We start from the raw sequence: 25545 nt of genomic DNA on the forward strand, positions 1-25545 counted from the left end.
AAGTAAAGTTTTATTTGTATAGCACATTTCAAGATAAGCATCTCTAATTGTTTCACACTAAAATGCTAGAAGATAAAAACAAAAGTTAACAAAAAGCAAGTGAAAAAAGATGACTTTTTGGGTGTTTTTATAAAAGAGACCACAAGATCCACAGATCTCAAGCTCAGAAGGAGAAAGTTCCAAAGTCTGGGGGTCACTGTTGCAAAAGCTCTGTCTCCTTTAGTTTTCAGCCTCATGTGAAGCACAGTCAGCAGGCCCTGATACCTCAGGGACCTGTATGTGACAAGAAGGATTTAAAATTTGAGTCTAAATTTACCAGGAAGCAAATAAAGAGAAGACAATATAAATTTTAAAGCTTTTAGATCATCCCGATAAGAAAGAATAGCAGTAGTCCAGTCTAGAAGTAATAAATACATAAACTAGGAGCCTCATTTCACTTCTCACTTCTGCTTAGCCCTAGGTACCCAGGTGAGCCCGTCTTCTGGCTATTAACCACAGGCTAATGGACAAACAGGGTCAATCAGGAGCGGAAGCAGCACTTCAGTGTGTAATAGCCACTAACCCTGCTTCTTAGTGCAGTATGCAGGTAATTCTTTGATATGATCAGGTTATAAACCACAGTGGTTTTACTTTATTCAACTCACAAAACCCTGACAGAAAAAAATGTAACCGTTGGCTGGATACACTTAACAAAACCTAGCCAAAAAATCCAAATAACCACCCAAAGATGCCCTTACTGAGGGAACAATTAGTTTTCTTAACCAGCTTGTTGGCTGTGGGGCAATAACAATAGCAAAGTCTTACAGCCAGATGACTGAGGTGGAGGATTCCTGAAACAAACCTAACTTGTGACAGTAAAGATGGGGATGTCCTGGAAGAAAGGCACACCTAACACAACTTGCAGGACTTAACCTCGTAATATTCAACACTATACCAGCCAATCACTGAGGTCCAAGGTTACGGTTAGAATGCATCACAGTCAGACATCAAGACTCTGAATCATGACTGTAAAGATATACTGTTTTTTTGATTAATCTGATATGTCTTAAAAAACCCTAATTCCAAAAAAGTTGGGATGCTGGAAATTGTTAATAAATCAGAATGCAAGGATTTTCAAAATTAATGAACCCATTTTTATTCACATATAGAAAACCTATTTATTCAAAACAGAAATTGAAAACATTAAATGTTATAACTGAGAAAATGCACCATATTAAGAAAAATATTAGCTAATTTTAAATTTGATGTCAGAACACATCTCAAATGTTGGGACAGATCTGGGAACTGATGGAAGAAGTTGCTGGACTTAAAAATGCAACTTTTAAAATGTATTCCACTACAGATTACAGATTACATGCCCCAAAATGTATTTTGTAACGTATTCCGTTATGTTACTCAGTGAGAGTAACGTATTCTGAATACTTTGGATTACTTAATATATTATCATGCTTTTTACAACTACATGAATGTACTATTGCTGTGTGATTTATTACTTTTACTGAAGGTTATTCGCCATACCACTACCAACTAGAGGTTTACACCTTAATATAAATGAGTAACAGTAGGGTGGACATTAGGTAAGGCTGCACTTTTGCAGCGATCGTGTATAGAAAACTATTTTGTGTATATATAAAACAGGGACCTCTGGCTAATACGTCGGGTTCGTAGCCGAAAACTAGCTTTACTTTGTTGTCTGGGTCAACTTTGCTAGTGAGAGACAGAGAGAGGCGTTGAAAGGCTGCTTATTGTTTTGGAGGAAAACACAAACACAGTGTACAGTCGAGTCTTAATAGCTTACTTACAACTGGGCTACACTGCCCATGAGGCTACATTCTTTAGAGATATGCCTGTAACACTGCCTATTGACTTCATATTAAATCATTTTTTGAACAATAATTAGAAAAACTATTTCTTCACGTCATTATGCGGGCCGCAAGCAGAGGTAACATGGGCCGCAAGATTGAGACACAGGCATTAGAGCCTCTTAATGCCTGTTTTGTTTGGGTTTCCACCGGCGTTAGAGCATAGGCGAACATATGAAACAGGAAAATACTGCAGTGTAATCCATTTATTTCAACAAAGTAACTGTATTCTGAATATCACCTTTTTAAACTGTAACTGTAACGGAATACAGTTACTCATATTTTGTATTTTAATTAAGTAACGCCAGTACATGTATTCCGTTACTCCCCAACACTGCCTTTATATACCTTTTGCAATTGATGATGCCTTTCCAGATGTGGAACCTATCAATTCCACAGGTGCTAATATACCTCCATGCTATCAGACATGCATGCTTTTGACATGTGTGCTGATAACAATCTGTATGATCCATCTCCTCTTTGGTCTGGAGGATGCATTCTCCATGTTTTTCAAAAAGAATTTCAGATTTTGATTTGTCTGACTACAGAATGGTTTTCTGGTTTGTCAGTCTATTTAGTCCATTTTAAATGAATTTGGTCCAGAAGATGATGCTCATATATGGGGGCTTCTTTATATGACAACATTTTAATCTGCACAACAGACGGTCTTCACAGACAATCATTTCTGAAAGCACTCCCGAACCCCTATCAGTTTTCCATTACAGAATCAGTTTTTGTTTGGTTTTTATAGGCCTGAATATCACAAGCATTCAATATAGATTTTTGGTCTTGTTCCTTGTATACAGAGATTTCTCGAGATTTCTAGACTCTTCTGATGTTATTATGTACTGTAGATGACAAGATACTGTATTTCAAGTCATTTTATGTCCTGCAACAAAAGGTTTCCATGAAATCATCAATTTGTAGTCATAGTGTTTTTGCAGACTGGTGAACCTCTTCCCAACATTGCTTTATTTTTTATATTATTTATATTTTATATTTTTAAAAAGTCATGTTGCAGACCTGTGGCTAGTTTGTCAAGCTATTACTTTTTAGTACCACTTACATTTTTAGCCTTTCGTTGCCCCCACCCAAATCTTTTGAGATGTGTTGCTTATATTAAATTTAAAATAAGCTAATATTTTCTTAAAATGGTACATTTCCTAAGTTCAGACATTTCATAGGTTTTCTATTTTGAAGCATATCCCGTCTGTCATAGGTCAGGAGATGGCCTATAGTCCTTTTAAGATTACAGCTAGGTTTGTTTAAGCTAAGATTTTTTTTTCTCATCCTGTTCCTTTTGGAAACTTGCAGGAAGGAACACTGTTGAAAAAAAATGGAGCATAAACTCTTCATATCAAACCAAGTTTTGTGTTCACATCCACATTTTCACTACATGCAAGAAATCCATCTTCTCCATTTATTTCAATGTAGTTTCCAGCAACAGCTAGCAGCAAAACAGTTAAAGGTTTCAAAGGTTTACAGCAATGCACAGCTAAGTCATGCTGCAGCTCACATGCACACACTGCTTCTATATTATTTTATAACTTGAACAAGCAAACCCAGCTGTTTACCTCATGTTTGTTTCGACAAAATTCTGAGAAGTCCTCCTTTTTGGAATCTGATAACCCGCTGTTGGAATCTCATGTATTTTGCAGTATTTTTTGTGACCTTTCCTAAATCATTATCAGATATTGATATACTACATATTGATACCTTTAAACCAACCCAAAATGTTGCTTACAGGACAAAAAGTCTGAGATTCAACTCTTGCTTGTGTGAGACGTTATCCAAACATTCTGGAAAAAGGGCCATGGAAAAAAGTGAGAAACAAGATCAGGAGAATCCTTGTCCTTTTTTGTGACATGTACTGTGCACTATAAATTTATGACAATGTAAACGTGGAGTTCTACTGGAATGTGCTGAGACACTGGATGGAGAAGGAAAACACAAAAAATAGCAGCCGCAAGTGAGTCCATCTGGATAAGGGTGAAAAGAATAGGGTAAGAATTTTCATTCCTAAGAACTTTTTGATGATTCCTCAAGCATAACATAATACTGTTAGAGTGGGCATCATTAGCCTCATTCTCCTCTCCTAGATCAATAAATTTATCCTGCTGACCTAGTACCTGCACTTTAAAAAGGTTGGAAGTTGATGGTGTCCACAAATGTTTTATGGCATCGGTGCACTGATCCTTCATCTTCTCTCTTCAGAGGCCCGAGAAGCTTAATTCTCCACTTCTGCTTCTTCTAACAAATGTGTTTCTGCCTCCACAGTTGTGTTTGTCGCATCAGTCTAGTAAACCACTCCAAGGACCTTCTTCATGTGCTCGTAGACCACATAGGAGATGCTGACAGCAGGAATAACTTTGAGGAAGTTGGGCGTGATGCCTCGGTACAGACCTGGCACACCTTCATGAGATATGATGTATTTGAACTGACCCACCATGGTCAGCTTGGGTTTACCCTCAGTAATGGCTGAAAGTAAAAATGAGAACAATGTAAGCTACAGAGAGTAATATATGGACAGACTTATTGCTAAATTGTTCCAATGTTTTGTAGGCCTACAACTGCCTACAATCTATCATTTACATCATATCGCACCCTGTGCCTGCATGCGAGTCCGGATGAGAGCGAGGGGATATGACGCTAGCTGGCCACAGGTGCTGGAGACAGTACCACAGCCCAGCAGGACCAAAACTCCTGGGTCTGCTGAGTTGACACAGTACCTCTGGAGCCAGGCATTCCTCAGGGTCTTAAAGCATGAGCAGTGAAAAATGTTAAGACACTAATAGAGGAGAGCAGTTAAAAGTTAAAAGAAAGAGGAAGAGAAAAAGGAAGGGGAAAGAAATGAACTGAAACGCATACACTGACAACCACTTTGTTAGATAGTCTGTTTAGCTGCTCAATAATGCAAATATGTAATCAGCCAAATATGTCAGGAACACATGGTCAAGATGACCTGTTGAAATTCAGGATGGGGCAGAATGGGGAATTAAGTACTGAATGTGGCATGGTTGTTAGTGCAAGATGGTATGGGGTAGGTTTCTTTAGAATCTACTGGGAGTTTTCTGCACAAAAATCTCTAGGGTTTACAGAGAAGTTAAGTGAGTAAGTGTTACTTCTCTGGGCAAAAATACAATCTGTCTGCCAGAAGTCAAACAAGAATGAGTAGATCAGAAGACAACAATAACTCAAATGACCACCTGTTATATCTACATTATGCGTGCGTGGGAGTACAGTGTTCAGGTGTGGAATCCAAATGCAAGTGGTGAGTATGAGAGATCAAATGGAAAATATTAGGAGCAGAAGGAGAACACAGGTTAGCAATGCATGGAAACAGCAAAACATAGACAACTGAGGTGGCCTGTACTAACAGAGGTTAGCAGAAGAACCGGGTAAGGACAGTTGACAATGCTGGCTTTAAATACCACTGGCTGATTGCTTCAAATCACGAACAGGTGCGGTGAGCTGATGAGGAATCTGCCCAGAGGCGGTGCCATAACCACACATGGCGAGACTCAGCTGGCCCATGAAAGGAACAAACATGCTAATGCTTCTGATCTGAAGTAACTCTTTATACACAGAGAGTGTACAGAAAGCAGTAGTCAAAGTCAAAGTCAAAGTCAACTTTATTTGTCAATTCTGCCACATGTACAGGACATACAGAGAATAGAAATTTCGTTACTCTCAAACCCTAGATGAAATAGCAATGAACATTTAAATATAAGAGGGTGATTAAAAAATGCAAATAAAATAATTAAAAAGTAAAAATTTAAATAAATACAATACAAATTAACAAGAAAGCTATACAATATACAATATACAGTATTCAGGTAAGGGTAAATGACATTGAGTGTAAACCAGGCAGAGTAGTGCTGTGGCCAAACGTTTAGAGAATGAGAAGTGTTGTTTGCTTATTTACAAAGTTTGCTGTTTCAGTGATAGTTGTATATCATATTATATCACTTCAAACAGAGGTGATCCAGTAATGCTGCACTAATGAATTAGACTAACTATTCACTTTAGCTAAAGTTATTAAGTTAGCTAAAGAGTTGGGATGCTGTGTAAGACATAAAGCTAAAATACAAAGGTTTGGACACCGTTTTGCATGTTTCCCTACTGTAGGGGTCTCTGCAAGCATACAGAGGGGGTACTCTGAGAGGGTCCAAGATGACAACTTTGGAATTCTACTAGAAACAGTCGATCATATTTGTTGTCAAAGCTGAATTCAGGGCAAACTACGCTAAATTAGCGTTTTTAGCTAGCAGCTACAATAAGCATAAAAGTTACCGTACGGCTATCATTTGTTAACATGACGCTTGTTCTTATACATGTAATACATTTATTACCAACCTGAGAGTTTATCTGCTGGTCATTCGACATGACGAATGACTTCTGAAGTCTTAATTCAGCTCAAGACGCTGTAGATTCCCGTCAGTAACACTTTCGGTCCGCTAGTAAAACGTAGTTCTATTAATCTGCGCTTGAACCGGAACCGGATGTAAGTTCCAAAAAACTGAATTTTGGAACTGAAATTGAATTGTAGAACTGAAACTGAATGGTGAGAAGTGAAACTGAAAGTATTCGAGAGCTGAATTTTTAAAGGATAAAATGCAGTTTCAAAGCAAATCAATTCATTTTCAAAATATAAAATTCAATTTCAATTTAGTGATGATCATTTTCAAACCATAAATTCAATTTCAAATTAGACTAATTCAAATTCAGTTTTCAAAAGCATTTATTCAAGTTACAATTCAGATTCAATCTGAGCAATTCAAATTCAAATTTAACTTATTCAAATTCAGTTTCTGATGGCACAGATTTCTGCCCATAGTTGAGCCCCAGCTGGACCAGTTTTTGATCGGTTGAGCGGTTGGGCCGATACGCAAACTGGAAGGGATCCAGGGAGGGGGGCAGGACAGTCTTGATGTGTTTCATGACTAGTCGTTCGAAGCACTTCATCAGGATGGGAGTAAGTGCAACAGGACGGTAGTCATTAAAGCAGGAGGGAGATGACTTTTTTGGAACCGGAATGATTGTGGTGGCTTTAAAACATGTGGGGACGACAGCCTGGATGAGTGATATGTTGAAGATGTCTGTGAAGACATCAGTGAGTTCCACTGCACAGTCTCTCAGTACACGACCAGGAATGTTGTCAGGACCCGGAGCTTTTCGTGCATTGATCCTGCTGAGGGATCTCCTCACGCTGTCCAGGGACAGAGTCATCACCTGGTCACCAGGAGGGTGTGGGGTCTTCTGTGCAGTGGTGTTGTTTTGGACTTCAAAGCGAGCAAAGAAAGTATTCAGCTCGTTCAGCAGGGGGATAGTGCTATCACAGGTCTGTGGTGGGGGCTTGTAATCTGTGATGGTCTGAATGCCCCGCCACAGGCTCCGTGAGTCTCTGCTGTCTTTGAAGTGATGAGATATTTTCCTGGAGTACTGTCTCTTAGCCTCTCTGATGCCACGGGAAAGGTTGGCCCTAGCTGTCCTCAGGCTCGCCTCGTCTCCATCTCTGAAGGCAACATTCCGAGCTTTCAGCAGCCTGTAGACCTCTCCTGTCATCCATGGTTTTTAATTTGCCCGGACAGTTATGGTTTTCGTGACTGTTACATCCTCAATACACTTGTTGATGTAGGCAGTAACAGTCTCTGCGTACTCCTGGAGGTCAGTGGTGTTGTTATAGGTGGCAGCCTGCTTAAACATGTCCCAGTCTGTGGTGTTAAAGCAGTCCTGTAAAGCCTCTGAAGACCCTTCTGGCCACACTTGTATCCGCTTACGAACCGGTTTGGTGGTTTTAACGAGTGGTCTGTAAGCAGGCATTAGCATGACAGTGATATGGTCTGAGGCGCCGAGGTGGGGGAGGGGAAAAGCTTTGTAGGCTCCTCTCTGGGTGGTGTAAACAAAGTCCAGTGTGTTATTTCCCCTTGTTGGAAAGTCTATGTGTTGTTGTATTTTTGGAAACACGCACTTTAAGTCTGCATGATTGAAATCCCCAGCCAGGATGAGAAAAGCATCAGGATGGGCTGTCTGTTGCTCACTGATGTGCTGGTACAGTTCATTCAGTGCCTCACTCCTGTTGTTGACATTGGAGGAGGGAGGGATGTACACAGCGCACAGTAGTATGGCTGTATATTCCCTCGGTAGATAGAATGGCCGGCACTTAATAACCATAAACTCCAGCACTGGTGAGCAGTGTTTGCAGACCGCAGCAGCATCGCGACACCAGGCATCATTGATGTAAACACAAAGTCCTCCCCCGCGGGTCTTACCTCCCGCGACGATGACTCTGTCAGCACGGTAGCATGTTAGCTGGTCGAGCTGAATGGCGCGGTCCGGGACACTGTCGCTAAGCCATGTTTCCGTGAACACAAAAGCACAGCAGTCCTTTACGTTCCTTTGAGATGAACGTAGCAGTCGGATGTCGTCCAGTTTATTTTCTAGCGAGCGTACGTTGGCCAGAACGATAGAGGGGATGGCGGGTTTGTGTGGGCTAGCCGCTAGCCTAGCTCGGATGCCACCGCGCTTACCCCTCTTCTGCTTCCTCTCACACCGCTTGAGGCGCATCCATTGTGGGCGAAGTGCAGGAGTGGGGGTCGGTGATTGAGTAGGCCTTCGGAGCAGACCCAGATCTTTCAGCTTCTCGATGTCCACAGAGTTTAACTTAAAAAGTTTGTTTCTGCCGATGTCGAGAAGAAGTGTTCGGGCATATCCTCGCTTGCACACAGATAGACGCGACAAAGACTTACAAAAACACTGCAACTTACAGGACGAAAAACACGAAAAAGTAGTTTGTTTGGGAGAGAGAGAAGCCGCTGCGTGTGCACGCGCCGCCATGTTGTTAAAAAAAAAGCCTGGAGTACATACCTCATACACAGCCAAGTCAATGCCAGCATATGGAATGATGCCCATTGTATTGGGCAGGTATCCTCTGTAGAATGCTCGGATACCCTCAGTCTTCAGAATCTGTCTGGCACAGTCAGCCATACCTGAGTACTGTCCGGTCTTCCTTAATGTAAGGCGAGTTTTCAGCACCTATCCAGCATAGGGAATAGAAGAAAAAAACGCATACAAATCCAAAATTAACACAGGAGTAAGTAGAAACAGTAGCAAGAGGTTCTTCTTCAATGAGTCAAAGAAGGTAGAACTGGTCTATGGTTTCTTTAAGCACCTATTTTCTAATTCTTCCACTGATACAGTTGTACTTTACGGTAGCATTTCTTCAGTTTAACTAAAGAAGCCTCTTAAATAAGAGGTGAAACGTCTTTTACCAAACATTTTTCTTTTTACTCTGAGCAGAAGCCAGATTTCCTATGCCATGCCTCTCCAGCTGCAAACAAAATACAGAGCTAGCCACCACTACCACCTTTAAGAGGGTTTGACTCCTCTTAACTACTTATGTCCAAACAATAATTTATAAGGGCTAAATGTGTGCTCTCTCCATTAGCCAGGATCAACCATGGCAAACCCTCCTCGCAGTCTCCCCCATTTGATTGCATTAAGTGGGAGTTCCGTGTTTGATGGAAACACCCCGAAGCTCCCCTGACTTTGAGCATGATAGACTGAAGCCCTGTTAAGCTTGATGTTAAGATGTTTAAGAATTTGGGAGAACAGATTAAAGAAAAAGTTTGAACGATTTTTGGTATATTAAAAATGGAAATAAACTGAGTAAGCCCACACATGTGCCCCTGCAGCACCATTACTCCAAATTCATGTAATGCCCTAAACTGTCAAATTTGGATGGACTACAACCTTTAATTGACCCTGAAAGAGGCTTCATGCCTATCCCTAAGACAGGGCCAGAGGATCGTGTGAAACTCTCCTGTGACTAAACTGAAGCTCAAAGGAAACATTAATGTTGATCTGAGACTGAAGGGCTTCAAAAACAAAAAACATCTTCAAAGGCCTCCTTAAATACCCACAGAACTGACCCTTTGGACTTTGCAACAGAGCACCAAACATGGGACCAGAGGCGGTTTTAGATATGGGCAACATGGGCAGCTGCCCAGGGCAGCATTGTGGTGGGGGTTGCATCATGGCATTGGGGGGAAAAAAAAGTTGCTTGCACTCACGCTGCCCCGACATCATGCCAGCAAATTTTGGGGATTGCATAGGCACCGAATGGTTTTCTATTGCCCATTTGCAAGGAGTAAGGGCACCTCGTAAATGGAGGCGAGGGGTAGGACAGCAAGTGATTCTCTGGCTGGCTGGAGCAGCATCTAATAATAAGCTCACAAAATAAAAATAAATAAATATTTTGAAAAATAATAATAATAATCATTCGTAATATTGTCAATCCAAGCCCACTATGTATGAATTATTTTTCCTGGGTTGTGTGGAATCCAAAAAAAACAAAAAACAACCTATAGAACCTGAATCTGTGCATAAGGTGTCTATTAGTGTATGTTGTGGGGTTTGGTTGTTGATACTGGAGTGCAAAATTACTGATGGAAGATTGACAAGAAAAGGTCAGAGCCATCAGGTCCTCAGTTTAGAAAAAAAAAGAAAAGAGGAGAAACGAACAAAAGACACGGGTAAGCAGATGTGTCTTTGGATAAAGGCAGGTATTATGTATCCTGAAACAAGATAACATTCATTAGTAGGTATTGGGAAAACTTCTGGTTGCCTTTGTTAGCCACTTGGCTATGATAGTAAACAGACAGTAGACACTGATGTGGTTTACTCAATCTTTTGGGCTGTGTTCAGTACAATATTAATTAGCCATTACTGGAAGAGCTGTATTGTTGATTTGTCTGCTATTCTCAATTTAACATTCAACAACAGTTTTCACAATAAAATATGTTAAGTTACAATCTTTAATATGTTTGGTGTGTGTGACTGTGTGTCGGGTGGGGTGGGGGAAGAAGGTTTTATTCTGTGATGAGAAAAAATGTGACCTTGATGGTCCTGATGGTTTCCAATGTTACTGGCTTAACAAGCAGATCCCACCTGAGATGTTCTCCACGCTCCACAGTGGAGGGGGTGCCATAATGGTCTGGGGTGCTACAATGCTACAGTACACAATGCCCGCAGGACAAGGGACTTCTTCCAGAAGAATAACATCACTCTTTTGGACCATCCTGCGTGTTCCCCTGATCTAAATCCAACTGAGAACCTTTGGGGATGGATGGCAAGGGAAGTTTACAAAAATGGACAACAGATCCAGACAGTAGATTCCTTTCAGATGGCCGTCTTTACCACTTGAAGAAATGTTCCCACTCACCTCATGGAAAAGCTTCCATCAAGCATGCCTCAAGGAATTTTTGAAGTGATCAACAATAATAGTGGAGCTACTCATTACTGAGCTCATGTTTGGAACATTGAACATCCATCTATCTATCTATCTATCTATCTATCTATCTATCTATCTATCTATCTATCTATCTATCTATCTATCTATCTATCTATCTATCTATCTATCTATCTATCTAAAAGAAACATATCTTCAAGAGGAAATGACTGACACAAATTTTAAACTCACCTCCATGGGATAGATGATAGTTTGGGCAGTAGCTCCTGCAAGCGACCCAGCAATGAACCTCTCTTGTACCCTTAAACTGCCCCCCTCTTTATTACCTCGGATCAGCCACTTGATCTGGAGTAGGAAGAGTGAGGAGCAGGAGGAGGGGAAACCACAAGCAATAAAAGATTTCAGAAGGACACAGAGTGGACTATTGTTTTTTCCCCACTGTAAACTAATATACAGTTACTACTTTTTCTACCACGAGTTAAGTAAACACTTAAGAGAACAGAAGACATAGTTCCACTTTCTCACTGTTTGTCCACTGACCTGTTCGTAGGCCATAAACTTAATGGCGGATTCAGGGGCAATTTTCAGGACGTTGATACCATTTCCCCTCCAGAGTGAAAGCACACCTCCCTCCTGGATCATCCCCCTCAGGCCAAACCACAGATTAATCTCTCGAGCTGTGGAGCCATGTACCTAAAAATTCAAATTATGACAGTAAAGCTGATTTTTCTTTTTTTACAATCTGTACTATGTTTTAAAAATACGCTGTTGGCCACCAACCAAATATGTTAGCGTGCTTATCCAACCCTAGTTGGGTATATAAGCAGAATACAAAGGTAAATATCTTCCTTATTAAGGCCATATAGATGTAAATGTTGCACACCAAAGATTCTTTTTTGTTTGGATCACAGTCAGCACTTGTTTTTGGTCTTTATACAGACTTTGGCTACAAAGTATCTGAAGTAAAAAAAGGAGCATTCATCTGAAGCTGTATTTAATCCCATGTGATAAATGTCTTTTAGCTCTGTTTCTGGTCTTCATCTGGCCCTGAGTAAATTTTACTTATGATATGAACTATGTTCACCAGACATTTTTAAGCAGTACCTCTCTGCTGTTTGCTGAAAACACTCTACACTGTGGATGACAATTATGTCATTAGCGGTGAAAAGTGGTGATGGTGTATGTTAAAGTGAATTGTTAAATGTTGTCATTTTTATGCTTACCATCTCTACATTGTTTCAAACTGTGTGATCAAAGACATTCCTTTGTCTCTGACCACCTCTCCAGCCACTGGTGCTGAGGGAGGTTTTATTGTAGATACATCCTATCTGAAAGATCTGTTTCTTGTGTTGTAAGCTTCCTGCTTTTATGATCCTTTTGGGGAGCAGGAGAACACGCATACACACACACACATTCTCACATGCATGCACACACACACACTACGAGGAGGGCTGCTCTTTGAAGGAGTTGGGCTGGTGACAGGTGAGGAGCGTTAAGCTCCACAGCCTGGTTCCGATCAGCCTTCCCTTGCTAGAGAGTAAAAGACCGGTTGAAGATGTTCTGGCTTGTTTTTGTTCTTCATGAGGAATAAGTCTCTAAACTAGCGGGATCTGTGGAAGCGCAGACTCAACATTTATTTGGTCCTTTGAGCCAGATCCCAACACATTGCGTCCACCGAGGAGGAGGGAGATGACGCTGCCGAAGTCTGCTAGCAGCCAGCATCTGGGATGCCTGATGAAAGCCCTGGTGCTTAACTTTATCGCCAGGCTGGAGAGTTTGTGTCTGAACTCTCCTCGGGTTGGATGGCACTAGTGTCTTTTTTTTTTTTTTTTTTTTAAGGAGGGTTAAGCAGGTTTCCCATCGAAAGGAAGGTTTTTCTCCGCCGCTGAGGGCGTTGAGTGCTGGAGAAACCAGCACTTGTCAGAGCTCTTGTTGGTGTCTATTTTGTGTGTGCGGGCCAGACGTGGTCTGTTTGAGTGAGTCTGATTGTTGTTTTGTATGCAGTCACTTTTAAGCTGATGAGCAAGGTACACATTTTCAGAGCAGAAGCCGGTTGAGAACGCATTAGAGGGAGGGAAACAGAGCTATGATAACTCGAGCATGCAGCTATCCGTGAGTTCAGTTTCTTCCTCACACCTCAGATGGGCAACAGCTTTTCTGCATCCTGATTCATGTGTGTGAGACCTTTGTAACATCAGTATCACGTTTTTTGTTTTGGCGAAAGGCACGTGATTGTGTTTGACATCATGGTGTGTGTGAGCCACAGAGAGGTGTGAAAGTATGTGAGTGAAGTGGTCTCGAACTGGGGAGTGTTTGGTGTTTCTCAGCCTGAAACAACTGCAATCCCACTTTCTGTTTTTAAGAAAGGAGAGTTCAAAAACAGAGAGATGTATGTTGTTTATGCGGTGATGAGAATAATGAAAACTTGATGAGAGAGGTACATAAAAACCCACACAAACAGAAAATGTCTTAACCATACTAACCCTACATGCATATACACATACAATGACACTCATGAAGACCAGACAGCATCTAAGCATGAGATTCTGTTTGTCATCTTGTCCAAGTCACTAGCAGGCACGTGCAGAGGGGGGGGCTAGAGGGGGGGGCTAGAGGGGCTTGAGCACCCGCCCCTTTCCTGATGGGTGCCAAAAGTGCCCTTTTGTTGAGGCAACTTTTTAAAAAAAATTTTTTATTATTTTTTAATGTGTGTGTGAGTGCGGAATCCTGTCTGTGCCCCTCAACAATAATATTTAACTATTAATCACAGTTTTGCTAAATACAATCTTGCTTGCATCAGTCACATGATCACTATTAACCAATGATCGCCCTTGTCGGCAGAACGCGCTGGTTACGAGCCGGGAACGAGTTCACAAAGAGCACGCGCATTTGTTGCGGTCCGGAGCTGTAGGAGAAACACAAGTTAACTCAGAGACACAGACTGATGCGACAAAACTAGTAAGTAGGTGTACAGCGCACACTGTATTGTGTAGCACCCAGGAGTATTAGCTTATTATGTACACGTTGGTAGGCTGTCTTGTTGCAACTGACGAACTGAAACAAACCAGTGTGCTGTGTGTGCAACAGCGCGACAAACATTACCTGTCCTTTTATTAACTGCACAAGTAGTGCTGGTCATAGCTGCTGGCTACCGGTGTAAGGCTGTCATGGGTTTGTAGCTCTGTCACCGTTTTAGGGAACCTATTTAGTTTTAAAGTATTTAGAAACATATTTAGTTTTAAAGTATTTAGAACATATTTAGTTTTAAAGTATTTAGAACATATTTAGTTTTAAAGTAAGTTTCCGGGCTTTTCCGGCCTTTCTGGAGGGATTATATTTCACTAAAAAACGATCTAATATGCACTTCCACATAATTATGCATTATTATAATTATAATATATTAAAAACACACGCTGTATTTTAAAGAACATACATTAAGAAGCAGATTATATTAGATTTATATTTTAAATAAGACAAAATTTGGATTTTACAGCAGTAAAATTATTGTATCTCTGCAGTTTAAAAATGTAATAAGCTTTGCCCTGCACAGAGTGGATAGTGAAACAAATGGAATCTTCATAATGACATTATTTCATATTTATTACTTCCCCCTCCTCTTTGCTTTATTATTGTAGCTCTAGTAATAAATAATAATGTAAGGATTCTGGATCAGCACCATGATGCCCATAGTATATACAGTATTCTGAAGAAGGTCTAAAATGTCACTGTGTGTGCGTGCATGTGTGTGTTTTATTTAGATGGATTTTTAAAAAAAAATATTACTCATGATATAACATTGTCCAGACATGGCTGGTAAGGACATGAGGAGGAAACAGTAGGAGCTGTGGGAGGCTACTAAAGGCAGTGCTATAACATTTTTCTGTCATCATTTAGATTAAGTGCAAGAGTTGTTAGGTGTGGATAATTAGATTATAGTTTATTGCAATAGCAAGTTGTGCCTTGTTCTCAGATAGACAGCAAGTGGAGAGTGATATATGAAATGATGGGATGGAAGGAAGAAGAGAAGCAAAGAGTGATTCACAGGCAGAGCCTAAATTATTTCTCAGTTTTTTGTTGCCTTATGGTTCCAAGCGCTGTCACCAATCTTTGCATTTTGTTATTATCTCATGACACTTGTTTAATCAGCTACCATCTCTCCTATGGACTTTTTAATGTCTACAGTCTCAGATCAACACAGCCCTGCCCTCCAGCACTATCAGCAGCAGGAGCAGCAACCCCTCAACAGCAACATTGTACCCATCAGGTAAAGCATCGGCTACGTTTGCTTTGCCTTGTTGCCCATATTAGATTCTTGATGAATGTGTGTTGTTGTTATTCAGCCTGGTTCAATGTGCCCCATTTTAGCTTTGAGCACCCGCCCCTTTAAACCTCTCTGCACGGCCCTGGTCACTAGTAAGATGAAAGTGATACATAGTCTAGTGTCTAATATTATAGGAGGACAGATGATTGCATCATAGGGGTGGAAAACAGAATGCTGATGAGGGGTCATGAATGAGTGAGCTGAGTGAGCTGATTGTTGAGTTTCTGATGTGTGAAGAAGTTTTAACATGGCGCACATTTGGTTACATGAGAAGAAACTTATTATGTGATGAGACAACAGGGTTACGCTGTATGTTGTGTGTGGTGTGGCTGATTGGATGAATGTTTGAGATTAAACTGGCTGATGATTTGTCTTTTGTTACAAAGTTGAGCCTGCCAATTAGGTTTGGTATGATTTACTGGGTGACCGACACCTGACCACCAGGATGATCCGTGTGTTTGGCTAATGCTCTTTCCTTTAAGAGTGCTTGTAAAGGATTCAACACAGACAGACAAGTGACAATTGAACAGATGTGCAGTGGTTACAGAATAGTTACATGGGGCTGATCACTATTGAGCTCATGGTGAGTGACAAATTTAAGGAAAGCCACTGATTACAATGTGGAATGAAGTTGAGATGTTCAATGATTTGGAGCAAATTACGGAAAAGGTAGGGGTTTAATGAGTTTAGAATAACCCTGCAACGGTACTTGTCTCTATGATGCTGAATACTTTATTACACTTATGAGCTACAGTTGGTTGCAAATGTGAAGTTGTTCTAGGATACAGGCTCCGGGTGGACCTGGGACTTAAATAAGCTTAACATTTAACCACTGACTAATGTTTTGACACAGGGTTACAGGTTTGGAGTGGAGCTACTCCAAGAGGGACCCTGGAGCCTGGAGAATATTTTTTTAGGGAGAATGTGCAACATTCTTGTACATGTCTCATTGTGTGGGAGTTGATACATGGCGAGAGCCGTGTGGCGAGAGGAGAGTCAATTTTTGATTTGCAGGTGTCATGAGGTGCCATGACGAGAAGGAGTGACTGAGGGGATCGTCCACAAGACGCCAGGCTTCAGGAGGATCAGAGATCATCTTCAGCACAGCAGACATCCCACAGAGACCTGTGCTACTGGGCTTCCAGAAGATTGTCATGAGGAGATTTTGAACAGCAAAATCTTAAATGAAGTGAAAGAGTTTCGACGTTGAGGAAGAGAACTAAGGTGTACGACGTGCTCTGCCTTAAATCGTCCGCGGCATTGGAACATGAGAACCTTAAGGTTGAAGGGAGCGTGCCAAGCTCCATCCGACGGGCAGGAAGAAGTTCAGCGATGGACTTGTGGTTCTGTGAAGAGCACGAATGCCAGGTGACAGTGGAATAACTAACAGCAGTAACTTACTATTCTAAAAGATTAGATCTAGTTGCTTGTGCTTTGCCTCCGTGTGTGAGATCAGTATGTGCAGCGGCTCAGGCTGTACAATGTTCCGGGAAATAGTTTTATTTCACCCTTTGACACTGCTAGTTCCACACGAGGTAGACGTTTTACTACTGCAGACTAAAATGACGTTTCTGTCACCCGCAAGATACTTGTTTTTAATGTCACTGTTACTCTCACAACCACACATAACCATAAAGCGGTGCACAACTCTGAATCCGTCAACCCTTTTGCCAACGAAGGAAGAGGGCACTCCTCATGAGTATAGAGAGCACGTGGAGACGGAGTGTAAGCCAAGGGATGATATAAAAGATGTGCCACTTGGTGAGGGAAAGGTTTGGTTTGTTGATGGTTTGAGCTTTAAAACAGCAGAGGGACAGGCTAAAACAGGTTTTGCTGTAGTAGATAGTGAGAAAGCTATCTGTGCAGGACAGTTAGCATGTTTCATATCTGCTCAAGCAGCAGAGATAGCAACTTTAACGAAAGCGTGTAAAGCTGCAGAGAAACAAAATGTGACAATATACACTGATAGCCAATATGCATTTGCTACATTACATTTCTTTGCAGCACAGTGGGCAAGACGAGGTATGACAACCTCGACAGGGAAACCTGTAGAACACGCCAAACTCCTGCAAAATCTGCTGGACGCAGTATTAATGCCCAGTAGAATTGCTGTTTGTAAATGTGCAGCACATACCCCAGGGAAAGATCCAGTCACATTAGGGAATGCCTTAGCAGATAAGATTGCAAAAGAGACAGCTTTAGGAGCATATGGTGTTCACATTTTAGCAGTGCAGCACCAGCAGACATTCTTATTACACGAGATGTATTGGCAGACATGCAGGCCCACATACGGCAGGAAAAACAGTTGTGGTTCACAAAAAGTGCAAGCTTGCAAGATGATGTTTATTATCTATGTGATAATACTGCCTGAGAATTTATAAGACTGCTGTGATTTTGAGCCATGGGCCATGCCATGTCTCAACAGGAGGGATGATGGCAGCAGTAGAGCAACATTTTCATACTCTAGGACTTAATGCTTTAAATGTTGCAAGCACAATTCTCAGGGTAATTTGAGACCTAAGAGAGGGAAATTCCCCAGACCCATTCACCCATTTCAAGTTATTCACATGGACTTTATAGAGCTGTCCAACTGTAATAACTATAAGTACTGTCTAGTGATAGTGTGCCCTTTTTCAAAGTGGGTAGAAATTGTCCCAACTAGGAAAGCAGATGCTATTTCGGTTGCCAAAGCAATATGTACGAATATCATCCCGGAACACGGGATTCCAGAGACCATTTATAGTGATAATGGCCCACACTTTGTAAATGAACTGATTGGGTTAATGGCACAGCATCTAGGGATAACACTAAAACACCATTGTTCATATCACCCACAAAGTGCAGGGTTGGTAGATAGAACTAATGGGACAGTAAAGCTAAGACTTAGGAAAACAATGGAAGAGAAAGGCAGGACATGGTTAGGCTGTATAGAATTAGTTAAGATGTACAGTGGGGCAAAAAAGTATTTAGTCAGCCACCGATTGTGCAAGTTCCCCCACTTAAAATGATGACAGAGGTCAGTAATTTGCACCAGAGGTACACTTCAACTGTGAGAGACAGAATGTGAAAAAAAATCCATGAATTCACATGGTAGGATTTGTAAAGAATTTATTCGTAAATTAGGGTGGAAAATAAGTATTTGGTCACCTCAAACAAGGAAAATCTCTGGCTCTCACAGACCTGTAACGTCTTCTGTAAGAAGCTTTTCTGTCCCCCACTCGTTACCTGTATGAATGGCACCTGTTTGAACTCATCATCTGTATAAAAGACACCTGTCCACAGCCTCAAACAGTCACAAGAGGAGAACACATTAGCAGATTTGATGCTTAAAATGTTAAAAAGTAAAGAAGTCATGAGAACAAATGATCTGCCAGATGATTCTGTTTCTCCACAGGAGTAGAGTCTGAAGTCTGGAGAGTCTGGGTGCTGATAAAGGCCATAAAAAGGAAGTGCTGGTCCAGTCCACGGTGGGAAGGTCCCTATCAGGTGCTGCTGACGACGCCCACAGCAGTGAAGATTGCTGAGAGATACACCTGGATACATCAAGAGCACTGCAAGAAGGTGCTTCCTGGTCGAGTCTGGGTAATGGTGAAAAGACCGGAGTACAAAGGGGGAAGAAAGTCTCTAGGGCCTCTCGTCTCAATCCTGGTGAAGAAACCGACAGATCCAGAACCCAATTTAGAATGTCTAGGAATGTGCTGTGCACCTTCTTGAGCCTGTTGACCCTGAGTGGGTTGACAGGAGCGCACTGGGACATAGTAAACCACACCCAGTACCTGCATGGGATTTCAACCAATTACTGGTGGCAGTTTATGAACACAACTGCTCACATAAATAATGAGACCAATTGTTATGTTTGTGCACACATACCACTGTCTACACATTCTTCTGGGCTGTGGCCATATAGCCACAGAGAGCGAGACAGTTTGTTTGCTTGCCTGAGCAACGCACCCAGGAGTAAAACATACTTGGAACTAGGGATGGGTACCGGTGTCCGGTGCCATGATGGCACCGGTTCTGACATAAACGGTAGTAACCAGACCGAAAAGCAGCGCACATTTTGGTGCTTTATTTCGGTGCTTTTTTTTCCTGAGCTGTGATACACTTCTAGCCAATCATTTTACGTTTCCGAGGATAGTAGGCGGGTCCAGGTACGTACGTTCTTTTAGAGCAGAGCTACAGATTTAAAAAGCCTAAGGCGAAGCGGTCAAAAGTCTGGCTGTACTTCACAGCAAAATATGCAAACTCAGCAGCCTGCAACAAGTGCTTTAAGCTGATACTGTGATACTGTCAAAGGAGGTAACACCTCAAATCCGATGAAACACCTGGAGACGCATAGCGTGTTTTTTTTAAAGCCCAGAAATGCACCGTATTTGATAGCTTGCTGCGAGACCTCACACTGTGCACATCTACTGCGGGTGGGTTGCCTGTTATGCAACATCCCCCAAAAACACGAAGAGGAGAGTCCTGGCCCCTAGCCCTGCCAGTGTAGCAGAAATGATGAGGATGATGATGCAGCAGCAGCCGTTCTTCTCTGCGTGAGTTGCTTAATGTTGTTCGTGTGTAATTTACGTTGAGTAGGCTAACCACGTTTGTTACGTCCCCTCTTAAATGCTAGGCGATGAGGGTGGGGGACAGTAACAGTTAGATCCAGGTGGAATGAAAAGAACGCCAGGCAGAGGTATTTAATATAAAAGAGATCTTTATTGCAGGCAAACACCTCAATAATTACAAATGGCAACAACAAAAGGAGACAGCACCGCTGCTTTTTAATAAGAAATCAGGGAGGTCAACCCAAAGTGGTAATGACCACTCAACAAAGAAAGCAACAATAAGGCTTCAACAGAAAGAGACAGCAACGCTGCTAACAAACAATATCCAGGCAGGCCACACAAACTAATGAAGGCCGCCATCACTCATGGGCAATCACTGCTCAGTTAAGCACTACTCACACACCAGAGCCACACACCAGAAGGCTGGTCACACGCAGCAGGCTGTTCCACACCTAAGTCAGTAGCCCACTCTGACCAGCACAGAGGGAAAACCACCAGAAACCTCTCCTTCCTCTTCCACACTGCTCTTCTCCAGCTTATATCACCCCTGAGGGTAATTGGTTGTAACGAGAGCAGATGAGCAGCAGGTGTGACCTAAAGGAGAGGGCAGGGGCAGAGAGAGACAAGGGGAGGGGCCAGAACGAAGGAGGAGGAGAGAGAGAAGACAACACCACGCCCACACACTCCCACAGCCTCCCAGGATGTAACATTCCCCCCACCCTAAATCCACACTATACAAAACACAGAAGAAACTCATCACTATGCACTGCGTGAGAGTGCATCAGCCACCAGATTTTCAGTCCCTTTCTTGTGCTGGATAACCAGATCATAATCCTGCACCAGCAAAGCCCAGCACATTAGTCGTTGGTTGTGGTTGTACATGCGCTGGAGGAAAGTGAGGGGGTTGTGATCTGTATACATCGTTACCGGAAAGGAGCTAGAGCCCACATACACAGTGAAGTGCTGCAAGGCCATCAGCATCGCTAGAGCATCTTTCTCTATGGTGGAATAGTTTAGCTGATGGCGCTTGTACTTTACAGAGTAGTAGCAGACTGGGTGACACACACCCTCTGCGTCGTCTTGTAACAGCACCGCACCAGCTCCGGTGGTACTGGCGTCGACTTCCAGCTTGAAAGGCTGAGAGAAGTTAGGGGCAGCCAGAACTGGGGCGCTGCAAAGGAGGGATTTTGCAGACTCGAATGCGTGCTGGCATTCCCCTGACCACTCAAAAGGGACTTTGGGGCTACATAGCCTTGTCAAAGGGGCCACAACTACCGCAAAGTTCTTGCAAAAACAGCGGTAGTATCCAGTCATGCCCAGGAACCGTTTTAACTCCCGCCTAGTGGCTGGGGCCGGGTAGCTGAGGATAGCCTCGACTTTTGCCTCCACTGGGCGTACCCGCCCGAAACCCACCTGTTTCCCCAGGTACATGACTGTCGCTTTGGCGAACTCGCACTTAGCGAGATTTAGAGTCAACGAGGCGTCAGCCAGTCGCTGAAATACTGATCGTAGGATGGCCACATGCTCTTCCCACGTGGCTGTGTATATCACCACATCATCCAAGTACACATTACATTGAGGCACGTCTCCTACAACCAGCTGCATCAACCGCTGAAATGTGGCCGGAGCGTTTTTCATGCCAAACGCCATCACGGTGTACTGCATGAAATGGTCGGGTGTGACAAATGCAGAAATGTCAGAGGCTCTGGGGGTCAAAGGCACCTGCCAATATCCTTTAAGAAGGTCCAGTTTGGAAATAAATGTGGCAGGACCTATGTTGTCAATGCAGTCCTCCATACGAGGAAGTGGAAAAGAATCGGCGACAGTCACTGCATTTACCCTACGGTAGTCGGTGCAGAAACGTGGGGTGCCATCAGACTTGGGCGTAAGTAAACATGGAGAGATCCAAGGGCTGTGACTCGGTTTCGCCAAACCATTCTCCGCTAGATAACTGACCTCCTTCCTCATCACCTCGCGCTTTCCCATAGGGCAGCGGTACGCGTGCTGTTTGATTGGGGTTGCGTCCCCAACATCGATATCATGTTCACAAACATTAGTACGCGAGGGCACATCACCAAAGAGAGAGGGGTAGGAGTGCAGTAGATTAAGCACATCTTCGCATTGTGAAGGGGACAGATGAGACAGGTGGGCCGTTACTTCGGCTAAGTAAGCTGAATTCGCCAACCGTCCACACTGTTGTCCCTCAGAAAGTATATTGTTACGAACTTGTATGTCCATGTGTTTGTTTGTGCAGGTGTTGTGTTTTTTCTATGTTAATTTAGCTGTGCCAGGGCCCTGTTCCGATTGGTGCGTGGATATACTGCCCCGGCGTGATTGGATCCAGCTGGAGGACCCGCCCATTAAAAGGAGGCTGGAGTGCTACAGCGGGAGAGGCCCTCGCGTTTCTCCTCATCACCCAGCAGTAGTCCTGTGGTAGCCGCTGGCTGCAGTATACGCTTGAAAGTTGTGGAAGTGGAGTGGGTAGGGGTGAGCTGCCATTTCTTTTGATCACCCGTTTTCTCCTGTTTTGAGTTAGTTAAGGAGGTCAGACTCTGTCTTTATTTTTGACTTTGTTTTGGTAAGGTCAGGGGTGCGGGATTTGTGTAGGTTTGTTTTGTTTATTGTTTTGGCCTTGGCTCACCCTGAAGTGTTGACACTCCCGTTTTGGTTCTCTTTATTCACATTGTAAATAAATCACCTCATATCTAACGGATTGGTTTCGTGTGACTGCTTGGGTCTTGGGGGGGAAGCGAGTGCCTCGCTCATGTTATGGCCTGGCCCTAGACGGGTCGTAACATGAATTGGGGGCTCGTCCTCTGCCTTTTTCTGTGGGTTTTCGCGTGTGTTTGATCTGTTGGCGGTTTTCTTGGGTGTGGGGGTGGTAGGTGTGTGGAATTATGGAGTTTTCTTTGGATGATTTTGTTACTTCGCCTTCATGGGATAAAATAGTGAAGTGCAGGAAGGCGGATTTGCTTATTATTGCTAGTTGTTATGATATTCAAGTGTCCTATGGTGCCCGCAAAGCGGAGGTTAGGGACGCTTTGTGTGCAGAGCTGGTGGAGCGAGGCATCCTTCCTGCCCCGAAGGCAGCTGTAGAGCAGCCTGATGGCGGGGGTGTGAAGGTGGCTCCGGAGGCTGAGCCGGGGCCGGATGCCAAAGGGCCTGTTAACGTGCTACCAGCCGAGGCGGACTCTGATGCAGCTGAGGCGGACTCTGATGCAGCCGAGGCGGACTCTGATGCTGCTGGGGCAAAGATTGAAGCAGCTGGGTCTGGTACGGCCGGGGAACCCCTGGCGGGGCGGTCTACGGAAGATCTCCGTTTGACCCTCCGTATAAGGGAGGTGGAAACCCGTGCTAAAGAGTTTGAGGTACAAGCAATGCACCTCCGTGTCATAGCTTTGGAGCTGGAGCGAAAGCCCTCCACATCTGCCTCTAGTCATCCTAGTACGTCCACCGCTGTCCCAACAAGTTTTGACATCACTAGGCACGTTAAACTGGTTCCCCCGTTTCGTGAGGCCGAAGTGGATTCCTATTTTAACGCTTTTGAGCATATAGCGGCCGCGTTAAGCTGGCCGAAGGAATTTTGGCCGCTGCTGTTGCAATGCAAACTGGTTGGCAAAGCCCAGGAGGTGTGTACCAGTTTATCAACTGAAGATAGCCTGGATTATGACATCATGAAGAAGACTGTGTTGCAGGCATATGAGCTCGTCCCAGAAGCCTACCGTCAAAGATTTAGGAAGTGTGAAAAAACCGCCAATCAGACATTTGTGGAGTTTGCCCGTGAAAAGAGTCGCTTGTTTGAACGATGGTTGCAGGCCAGTAAAGTAAAGGATCTCGAGGGGCTGAAAGAGCTTCTTTTGTTAGAGGAATTCAAAAAATGTTTGCCGGACCAAGTAGTCATTTATCTGAATGAGCAAAAGGTGACCTCACTTGCTAAAGCAGCAGTGATGGCTGATGAGTTTACTCTCACCCACAAAACTATATTTTCGGCCGCTGTCTCACAGAATATCAGGGTGGGACAGGAAAGGAAAATAAAGTCCCCAAAGATAGGACTGAAAGATAGACAGGAGGATGGTGTTAATCGCGACTGTTTTTATTGTCGCGAACCCGGACATCTGATCGCTGTCTGTCCTGCGCTCCGGAGGAAAGAGCAGCGCAAAGGCTCTAAAAATCCAGCGGGCGTAGGTCTCATCAAAGTTGTCCCTTTGCCTAAATCGCATTCCACTCTCACCCGTGATTTGCACCATGCGGATGTGGAAATAGAGCCACGTTTTAAACCATTTATCACGAAAGGCTTTGTTTCTGTGACGGGAGAAGAGAGGGATAAAGTGCCTGTTACTATTCTTCGGGACACAGGTGCGCATCAGTCGTTTATGTTGGATAGTGTACTGCCATTGTCAGATAAAACTGCTTGTGATTCAGATGTGTTGGTTTGGGGAATTAAGATGAGCGTTCTTCGGGCGCCGCTACACAAAGTACATTTGCATTCGCCCGTGAAAACGGGGCATGTTAAAGTTGCTGTGAGTTCCCAGTTGCCTATTAAAGGGGTTTCATTTATTCTGGGAAATGACTTGGCTGGGGGAACAGTTTTCCCACCGCCTGAAGTGGTGGAAACGCCTATTTCTTCTGTCACTGATGTTGCCGCCCCTTTATCAAGTGTGTTTCCTGTTTGTGCTATTACTCGTGCGCAATCGCGGAAATTTGATGATGTTGTGGATGTTGCTGACACGTTTATGGCGACGCTAGACGAAAGAAAATCTCCCAGCCGTGAGAGTGGCAGAATAGCAAGCGGAAATGATGTGACAAAACTGATGCCAGAGCTGGATGAGAAATTGAATAGGGATGCATTGATAACTGCTCAGCAGAATGACTCATCACTGGCTCCCTGTTTTCTATCTGCAGCTAAGAGTGCAGGAAGTGAATCTCCCACTTCTTATTTTGTGCAAGATGGAGTTCTTATGAGGAGGTGGTCCTCTGACCGGTGTGGTTTGCCTGGTGCTACGCAGGTGCTTAGCTTAGCGCATGATGCCAGCATGGCTGGACATCTTGGGGTGAACAAAACTTATCATCGGGTGTTGCGCAACTTCTTTTGGCCAGGGTTGAAAGCTGATGTGGTGGCATATTGCCGTACCTGTAGCACATGTCAGATGGCGGGGAAACCTAACAGACCCATCCCACCTGCTCCGTTACATCCTATTCCAGTAATAGGTGAGCCGTTTGAAAAAGTAATATTGGATTGTGTGGGTCCCCTGCCAAAAACTAAATCCGGACACCAATACATACTTACAATAATGTGTTCAGCAACAAGGTTTCCGGAGGCAATTCCGCTACGCACGCTGAAAGCAAAACCGGTGATAAAGGCACTACTTAAGTTTTTCTCTACTTTCGGGCTTCCGAAGGTTATTCAAACAGACCAAGGAACGAATTTTACTTCAAAAGTGTTTGCACAGGTTGTGGAGGAGTTGCACATAAAACATGTAAAATCCAGTCCATACCACCCAGAAAGTCAAGGTGCTCTGGAGAGATTCCATCAAACCCTCAAAGCTATGCTGCGCAAGT

The 25545-nt window shown here is 43.3% G+C and overlaps 1 protein-coding gene across 5 annotated transcripts in view; it reads right to left on the reverse strand.

The window, feature by feature from the left end:
- Window positions 1-2053: 2053 nt before the first annotated feature.
- The window catches only part of LOC309705671 (mitochondrial adenyl nucleotide antiporter SLC25A23-like), a 49484-nt gene continuing 25992 nt past the window's right edge, over window positions 2054-25545 (reverse strand). For all 5 annotated transcript variants that reach the window (XM_082531592.1, XM_082531591.1, XM_082531593.1 and 2 more), the window contains 5 exons: window positions 11653-11805; window positions 11344-11457; window positions 8730-8897; window positions 4467-4617; window positions 2054-4340 (listed from right to left, as the gene is read on the reverse strand). In XM_082531592.1, coding sequence (XP_082387718.1) covers window positions 4159-4340; window positions 4467-4617; window positions 8730-8897; window positions 11344-11457; window positions 11653-11805 — 768 coding nt within the window. In that variant the 3' untranslated portion in view covers window positions 2054-4158. The remainder of the gene's footprint in view (window positions 4341-4466; window positions 4618-8729; window positions 8898-11343; window positions 11458-11652; window positions 11806-25545) is intronic.

The sequence above is a fragment of the Aulonocara stuartgranti genome, assembly GCF_965226115.1.
Source record: "Aulonocara stuartgranti genome assembly, chromosome: 4".
In the NCBI taxonomy this organism is placed as follows: domain Eukaryota; kingdom Metazoa; phylum Chordata; class Actinopteri; order Cichliformes; family Cichlidae; genus Aulonocara; species Aulonocara stuartgranti.